This window comes from Sphaeroforma arctica, assembly GCF_001186125.1.
Source record: "Sphaeroforma arctica JP610 unplaced genomic scaffold supercont1.579, whole genome shotgun sequence".
NCBI classification, from domain to species: domain Eukaryota; class Ichthyosporea; order Ichthyophonida; genus Sphaeroforma; species Sphaeroforma arctica.
This window is the reverse complement of record NW_014039979.1, coordinates 4,440-13,285: the sequence shown is the minus strand read 5'-3', so window position 1 is coordinate 13,285 and position 8,846 is coordinate 4,440. Positions and strand designations below refer to the sequence as shown.

The 8,846-nt window shown below is 46.1% G+C and overlaps 2 protein-coding genes across 2 annotated transcripts in view; one reads left to right on the top strand and one right to left on the bottom strand.

The window, feature by feature from the left end:
* Positions 1-5,523, top strand: part of SARC_07373 (hypothetical protein) — a 16,565-nt gene extending 11,042 nt beyond the window's left edge. The window contains exons 14-19 of the mRNA XM_014298690.1: positions 140-323; positions 797-1,035; positions 2,005-2,297; positions 2,870-2,973; positions 4,066-4,222; positions 4,960-5,523. Of these exons, the coding sequence (XP_014154165.1) occupies positions 140-323; positions 797-1,035; positions 2,005-2,297; positions 2,870-2,973; positions 4,066-4,222; positions 4,960-5,027 (1,045 nt within the window). The 3' untranslated portion in view covers positions 5,028-5,523. The remainder of the gene's footprint in view (positions 1-139; positions 324-796; positions 1,036-2,004; positions 2,298-2,869; positions 2,974-4,065; positions 4,223-4,959) is intronic.
* Positions 5,524-7,451: 1,928 nt separating this feature from the next.
* SARC_07372 (hypothetical protein) lies at positions 7,452-8,219 on the bottom strand (the record flags this gene model as incomplete). Its single annotated transcript, XM_014298689.1, has 1 exon — positions 7,452-8,219. One exon carries the CDS (start codon positions 8,217-8,219, stop codon positions 7,452-7,454), a length of 768 nt encoding a protein of 255 aa, XP_014154164.1.
* Positions 8,220-8,846: the final 627 nt, after the last annotated feature.

Here is an 8,846-nt window from a genome sequence, read left to right as displayed (position 1 = left end):
CACGTATCACACCCACTCACACGTATCACACCCACTCACACGTATCACACCCACTCACACGCATCACACCCACTCACACGTATCACACCCACTCACACGTATCACACCCACTCACACGTATCACACCCACTCCTTGCAGCTACGAGGCGCTTATGCGTGTGCGTGCGAGTGAGGGCTTGCGGGCCATGCAGTACTACGGCAACTTTTACATGCAGAACCACGTGGACATGCAGCTGGCGGGTATTGACAGTGACAAGAGTGTGCTGGTACGCGTGCACTATGATGGAGCCATTCCTGCCGGGGCCACTAATGCCTACCTACAGGTGTGCACACGTTTACATGCGAACAAGGGATAGGGAGGGATATAATGGGGACAGGATAGTGCAGCAGAATTTGTGGGCGTTTTTGTTTGCGAGTATGTTTGTGTGTACATGCAAGCCTGCTTGAATATGTACATGACCGGCATTTGCAAGAGAGAGAGGAGTGTCGTAGTGCGTGTACACTGCGATGCAATTGTTCCTGTGGTCACTACCAATGTCTTTTCACTGGTGTGTATACATTATAAACTTGCGAATCAGGATCAGCGTATAATAGTAGAGGAGAGCGAGATGTATCGCACATACACATTCACGTACGCAAACCATGTGTCCATGCACTACCCCACAATGTTTGGCGAACACCGCGTGAGATGCATGGTCATAATCACACACCCTTGCACGTAGTCACCTGATCACTCGACCACACACACACCCATCCACTCTATCAAACACTATCTGTACGTATGCACACACACCAGGTGGCCATGCTGTACACCACCATGTTTGGCGAACGTCGTGTGCGATGCATCAACTTCCAGATGAAGGTGGTTAACCAGTTGAGTGAAGTGTTCCGCCACTCTGAGCTGGATACTCTGCTGAACTTCTTCGCGCGCAAGGCAGCCCTGGACATGCGAAAGAAGACGATCAAGGCCATCCGAGACAGCGTCATTGAGAAAGCCAGCGAGGTCCTGTCAGTGTACCGAAAACACTGTGCAAGGTACGGGTTATTGTTTTCTGTCCCAATTCATGAGTGTATACGTCTGTCTGTGTGTATTGAAAGCACTGTGCAAGCTACGGGCTATTGTTTTCTGTCCAAATTCATGAGTGTATACGTCTGTCTGTGTGTATTGAAAGCACTGTGCAAGCTACAGGCTATTGTTTTCTGTCCCAATTCATGAGTGTATACGTCTGTCTGTGTGTATTGAAAACACTGTGCCAGGTATGAGTCATCGGCTGTGTCCAAATCCATGAGTGTGTATGTCTATATCACAGTGGTGCCTATCTTTGTGCTACATGATGCCTGTGTAAAGACTATCCGCGATAGCGTTATTGAGACGGTCAACGAGGTCCTCTCGCTGTACCGCAAGCACTATGCCGGGTAAGGGCTTATATCTGTGTCCAAGTTGTGTCTATATATTCCCGTCTTTTGTTCGTGACTGTTTGCGTAGTACAGTAGACCGGACTACGCGCAAGTAGGCATTTCCATAACCATTCATTATAACTTTACTGAGAAGGCCAGAGGCGATCTCTCTGTGTATCGCAAACATTAGCCAGGTGCAGTGTATTGTATCTCTACGTGTGTCTATCCTTGCCTTTGCTTTGTTTGTGTGTGTATGTGTGTGTGCTTTGTGTGTATGTATGTGTTTGCTTTGTTTGTGCGTGTGTGTATATATATATGTGTGTTGATGTGGCCTGAATGTGCCCAGTGAGACCAGGAAGGGCATCCGTGAACGAGAACGCGAGTTTGAGTTAACGAACGTACTAATGTAAAGCTATAGTATACACGTGCCATACGTACTCTTGCACGCACATGTACACCGATAGACCTATGGCCTCGGCTGTATACCGCTACACTCCCAGACACACACCCGTGTCTCTATCTCCTAAGCCCACACTCGCATAGTTTGCCCCAGTCCGCATTCATACCAATAACCTTTCACGTATCTATCGGCAATCAACCGTACAGCACGTCGTCGCCAGGTCAGCTTATCCTACCCGAGGCCCTCAAGCTGCTGCCGGTATATCTCGCCTCCTTACTAAAGACCGACCTGTTCCGGACTGGGGCTGATATGTCCATTGACCGTCGTGCGGAGACTATCCTGGAGGTGCTATCCATGCCTGTGCCCATGTCGGTGTCCTTTGTCTACCCCCGCTTGCTGTGTGTGCAGGACATCACTGAGGATACGGATTATTCCGCACCCCTGCCAAATAAGCGCGTGTCGTACGACCGACTGGAGAGCGATAAGCAGTACATAATTGGTATGTGTATTTTGTGTGTTGGTGTATGTGCCTGTGGTTGGTAGGTGTGTGTGTAGTTGGGGTGTGTTGCATGACTGCAGCGCAGGTGCCTGTTTGGTACCTGTATGGGTGTATCGAGTGTGATGGGTTGTTCTTGATTGCGTCTTGCACGATTTCCATTGCTAGTAAGGACGGTCTCATAAGGCTCGGATCGAAATGGTTTGTGTGTCATGTCAATCGGGCAACCCAAGTATATACTCACTCGTACGATTGTCTGAATTGAATTGCTTGTCAAATATGATCCATCCTGTATTCATTGGTTGGCTGTGCATACATATTGAACGGCGTGATCTTCATTGCTGGCGCTCGTATATAAAATCTTTGAAAGTATTTTTAGTTGACTGACATACCCACGACAAAGGCCATCACCAGATACCCCTAAGCCCTCCCCTGGGAATACTTTGCATACGCACCCCGTTGTATCATCGACACAAACCAATTATGAGAAACAAAAATGTATAATTTATTTATTTATTTTGCGTTCGGCCTTACCTACTTGTACTCATTTCATGCCATCCCTTATAATGCTGTAGACAATGGCCTGGTAATGTATCTCTGGATCGGAACAAGCGCTTCACCGGAATGGTGCCAAGCGGTATTTGGAGTGTCGCAGGCCAACCAGATAGACTGTCACATGGTATGGTATGAATGTACATAGTCGAAGTAGTTGGAGCGGTTGTGGTAGGTATGCATGTACCTGTGCCCGCAGTAGTCCCTTAAGGACAACGGTAGTGTTAGTGCTTGTGTTTATTTTTATAGTCACGAAGGACCACAGTTGTGTAAGTGCCTGTGTTTATTTTTATAGTCCTGAAGGACCACAGTGGTGTTAGTGCCTGTGTTTATTCTTGTAGTCACGAAGGACCACAGTAGTGTTAGTGCCTGTGTTTATTCTTATAATCACGAAGGACCACAGTAGTGTTAGTGCCTGTGTTTATTCTTATAGTCACGAAGGACCACAGCAGTGTTAGTGCCTGTGTTCATTTTTGTGTCCCTGCAGTCGTACACGCAACGCGGAACGCCACCACTTCGACGTAAATACAGCTGACAGAGATTAACTCCACAAACCGTTTAAATTGGCATCTAAAGGATATTTAAACGTGGGTGGTTGCCAGAGACAGTTGAAAATTGGATGTGTGTGCTGCTGTTAATCATTAGTATGGATTCGGTGCTCACCACTCCATACGAGCGACCGCTAGAAAATACACCTGTGTCCTCCTGTCTGTGCAGGATAGGCATCTGGTGGATAGGCATCTGGTGGATATACGGGTGCACTGTATATACACCATAGGACACCTTAGGACTGGTTTAAATACACAGATGAAGTTCTTGTTCTTTAGCTCAGTTGCATAACTTCAATTACGAGAAGCTGTCAACATCCTTAAGTGTCTTAAGCTGTCAGCATCCCTAAATGTCATGATTGCAGCCATGGCACATATTTGTTCTGGACGTTCTATCCCGCACACGTCTCCATCGGCCATGCTAGCCAATGCTCATTCCAGACCCCTCTGATCTCGTATATATCTGTTCTGCTATTTTCCAATGTCTTCATACCTATTGTCATATACACTTATACATATTCATGCATGTATCATGGTCATATACACTTATACATATTCATGCATGTATCATGGTCATATACACTTATACATATCCATGCGTGTCCCTACATCATGGTCATATATACATATACATGCGTGTCCCTACATCCATTGTCTCGCAATGAGTACAGGCGGCGCTACCAGATATCGACACAACCGAAAGCCGATCTTTGCGGAAACTGGTTGAGCACGTGCGCACCACACGCCAACGGTTCTTAAAGCTGCACGTGGTGAGGCAGAGAGACCCCAGTGAGATCGGATGGAACCTTCTCATGGTGGAAGATGCAGGTAGAGAGGAGTGGCTATGATAGTTATTGTGTTATCAGTATGAATTGTACAGTGTGAATGGGGAGACCCCAGTGAGATTGGATGGAACCTTCTCATGGTGGAAGATGCAGGTAGAGAGGAGTGGCTGTGATATGATCGTGAATGTGTTATCAATATGGGCTGTACAGTGTGAATGGGGAGGCCCCAGTGAGATTGGATGGAACCTTCTCGTGGTGGAAGATGCAGGCAGGGAGGAGTGGCTATGATGGTGAATGCGATATCAGTATGGGCTGTACAGTGAGATTGGAAGGGATATGGTTATGGTACAAGATGCAGGTGGGAATTGGATGTGTATTACGTTGCTTTCGAAGGATTATCTGCAGATTTCAACACTGTTATTGTGTGTGTTGTACTATGTGAAAGGGTAAACCAACGTCATGGAACAGGTACACTACGAATCTCATCCGTTTTCGTCATGACAATACTCTCAAACCGTATATTCGTGTAGATATCAAGATCTCACATGATTCCGTTAACATAGTCTTATCTTTGTGGCTCACACGGGGTTGTCCGGTGTTATAGCCCCGACTTGAGTCGCGCAACGTGTTTTCCGAGGCTGATAGGTTAAATCCCAGTTGATGCGGCATATATGTGTGTTTGCAAACGCCGAATGTTGGTAGTTATCACAGACATAGTCCGTTCCGCTTTTCTTGGTAGTATATCTGGACTAAACCCAAACAACCGCTACAATACCACAGGCTTGGACACGATGTCGTACGTCGACTTCCTGTGCTACATGCACCGCCAAATCCAGAACCAACTGTAGTTAACCCAAAGCCTTAGACCAAGGGAATCGGAGACGGCCCAGCGTCCAACTGGCTCTGATAACTGCGGCCAGGCTATCCCTGACCCGCATCAGTGGAGCGCGAGTCCTCGCACCGTCATTCGCGAGTGTGCGTGTGCGGGAAGGTATGTGCTGGGCCTTGTACGGTGTGCCTCTGAGCGTACCACTACCTACCGAATGACGCGAACGCTGATGTAGCGCAATCTGTATCTGTTATCTCGCCAGCCCTGATGTGATGTTGACACGTTTGTGACACCCCGGATCGCCTGGGGACATCTATTGGTATTGACCGAGGAACAAGCCCTGAGCGCCCTCGAACGTCTGTAAATAAATAAAGACACGACCGCGTTTCTCACCATGAATTTCATCTTACCACTCATAGAGTGAGTAGCCAAGTTGGAGTGAGGGGACCGGCGAATATCACCCGTAGAACCCAGGTTAGAGCCGGGAGGAAGCTCAATAAAATATACTGTGCACATAAGTCGAAACCAATGGGTTGAATTAAATATTCTGTGCGCATAAGTCAAGACCAATGGGTTGAATTAAATATACTGTGCACACAAGTCAACACCAATGGGTTGAATTAAATATACTGTGCACATAAGTCAACACCAATGGGTTGAATTAAATATACTGTGCACAAAAGTCACGGCCAATGGGTTGATTTAAATATACTGTGCACATAAGTCAACACCAATGGGTTAAATTAGATACAATGTGCACATAAGTCATGACCAATGGGCTGAATTAGATATACTGTGCACGCACATAAGTCATGACCAATTTGAATTAGATATACTGTGCACATAAGTCAAGATCAATGGGTTGAATTAGATTTACTGTGCACATAAGTCAAGACCAATGGGATGAATTAGATATACTGTGCACACAAGTCAACACCAACGGGTTGAATTAGATATACTGAGCACATAAGTCAAGACCAATGGGTTGAATTAGATATACTGTGCACACAAGTCAACACCAATGGGTTGAATTAGATATAATGTGCACATAAGCCACGACCAATGGGTTGAATTAGATATACTGTGCACATAAGTCAAGACCAATGGGTTGAATTAGATACTATGTGCACATAAGTCAAGACCAATGGGTTGAATTAAATATATTGTGCACCTGAGTCAAGGCCAATGGGTTGAATTGAGTGTAAGGAACTGTGCATGATCCGGGTCTCCCACTCTGTATAGCCCAATCCGATTGAGGGTTGAGTGACACCTGCGCACGTAAATTTTATTGCACACTAACGATTACTATGATACGATAGGCCAGAATGGACCAGAAAAAGTAAACGGGTACAGTACTCCACATATACAGATGAACAAACAGATAACAGATGGAACGTCGTAGTACTACGAAGGATCAGGCTGCAGATTGCATAGTCCACGCCAAGGCCTTCAACTTCAATGTATCTGCATCCGCCGATAGCTAGGCCTCTCACGTCTTTGTTAACGCTTGCGAATACGTATATCATCTTACCCTACAGTAGCAGGATACACAATTCTACTCTACAATTATATGTTCAAATGAACGGCCGGAACTATAGGTGGAATTGTCCCGGTCATGAAGCCGAGACACAAAACCAATTTATATTACCCTTAAGCCTTCTAACATTCTTTTATGTCCTGGTGGCGATGGTGTACGTTGTCACCTACAATCTAATATTCAATCGCTATGATTCATAATAATTTGCCACACAGCCCATATCCTCTCCAAAAACAGTACCGTCAAGTTTGCCAAGCAAGGCCCACAATTTTGTGTTTCACTGCCTAATGCTCCGTGGACTCGTGCTCGACTAGCCGTGAAAACCTGGTTTATCAGTCTATCAAACTTCAGGGGGGACAAGTGCTCATAAACACGCGTCTCGGTATTCAGCAGATTTGTGACCCACTATCTAGCAAGCGCCCTAGCAGCCAATGGAAAATGAGGGCCAACCACTCCACAACCCGTGGTCCACACAAGGCTGTGTAGTGCCGGCTATCCCCTGGGTGCTGGCTTGCTAACCTCATCCAAGGGGTGAGACTGGCTAGCAATGTGCTACACTGATGCAGGAGTGGGTGGCCTATGAACTCATGCGCCCATGGCCTACAGCTAGACGTAGCTTAAGAACACGCAGATACATCGCGTGGACGATGGTACGTGTCTCCTTACTAGCTGGCAACACGCAATTCACTAAATTGGAAAGCTAACACCCCACGCACAGAAGAAATCGAAATCCAGCTACGCTAGAGCAGTCTTCTGCGGATATAGGAGCCCACACGATGCTCAAAAATTGAGGGACCAAGATCAATAAAGCCCTTGTCTCAATTCAAGCACATATCAGATGTACACTTCGCACCAGGTAACACGTAGCCGAACCACCGACCAATTGCTTCCGCAGGATGGGACCATTCATGATGCATACTCCGGCATTGTGCACAGGTCAACATCAGCCGGCGCCGCTACGAACGACTGCAGCAGCGGCAACTCAGTATCGAGGGCCAAATGGGCGCATATTCTACGGTACATGGTCTTCCTTTTATCCCCGTGCCCGGGTCTGGTACTGATGTTCTTAGAGCTGTACTTCTTACGCAAGGCGATCCGGCCATTCACACCCAGATTGTACAGACACCCCTTCTTCTCTGCGTCCAGGCTGGGGTCTTCACTCTCGGGCTGATACCGTGTCAGAGCTACCGGGAGATTACCGTTGTGTATAGCCAGCAGATTCATAGCAATATCGTCACCGTTAAACAAGTCGTCGACCATGTTTCGTATACCTTTGGTGCCCACCTCACACGAGTACTGCCTCAGCAGTTTGGTTGGCATCATGGCACTACCTGTCAGCACCATGTTGTACCCCGGATCAGGCCCGAATATACGAGGCCGCGCAAAGGCTGGATAGGTACCGTCCGGTGCGAACTTGCGATACGCATAGCCCACGAGCGAGTCCTGTTTATTGAGCCAGTTATCAAACGCAAACTCATACGCCACGCCCGGCAAGCGGATGTCCAGGTCCACTATATACACTGCGGCTGTACGAAGTTCGCGCCAGGGTATGAAGCGGTTGTTCATGCTGTTTTTGGGCATCTTGAGCACGTTTACCATCGGTCCGTCGGCACGCAATGTCTGGTTACTGAGGCCTTCGGGGATCACATCTTCCTCGTTGTTCCACAGGAGCATCACCTGGTAGTAGGAATTTATGGGATAAGTACATGGTCTCTAAATTAGATAGTACATTTATTTGTACGCGTTTATATACGGGACTATGAGTGCTAAGGCTTGAAAATACTAGTGGGTCATGGTGCAATCAAATCTATCTATACCTAACAATACTAACAATGAATACGAGATATAATAGATGAGTGCCACAAAATCAGGAGTACAAAGCAATTTATTTTACACGTTTACAAAAGTTAACATATGTATTAGAATACAAGGAGGTGCGACACGAGCATGAGCACATACACAAGTGCAATATTGTAATATAAGCGGTATCATTCGAATTAGTACAAATGTATCAATCGGCTAAAAACCTGCAGAAGGATAATAAATACGGCGGAAATGGTGTTATACATAAAAATGTATCTATATCCGCAATATATCTATATATGCATATATAACTATATTTATGTTTATATAGATCAACACATTAGCAATCTTCGCATACACAAACATAAAACACCAACCGACAAACCAAACCACACGTTCATACGGCCATACGCACAACAGATATATATATATATATATTATATATATATATATATATAATGCATACAGATATATATATGTATACATAAATTATATACA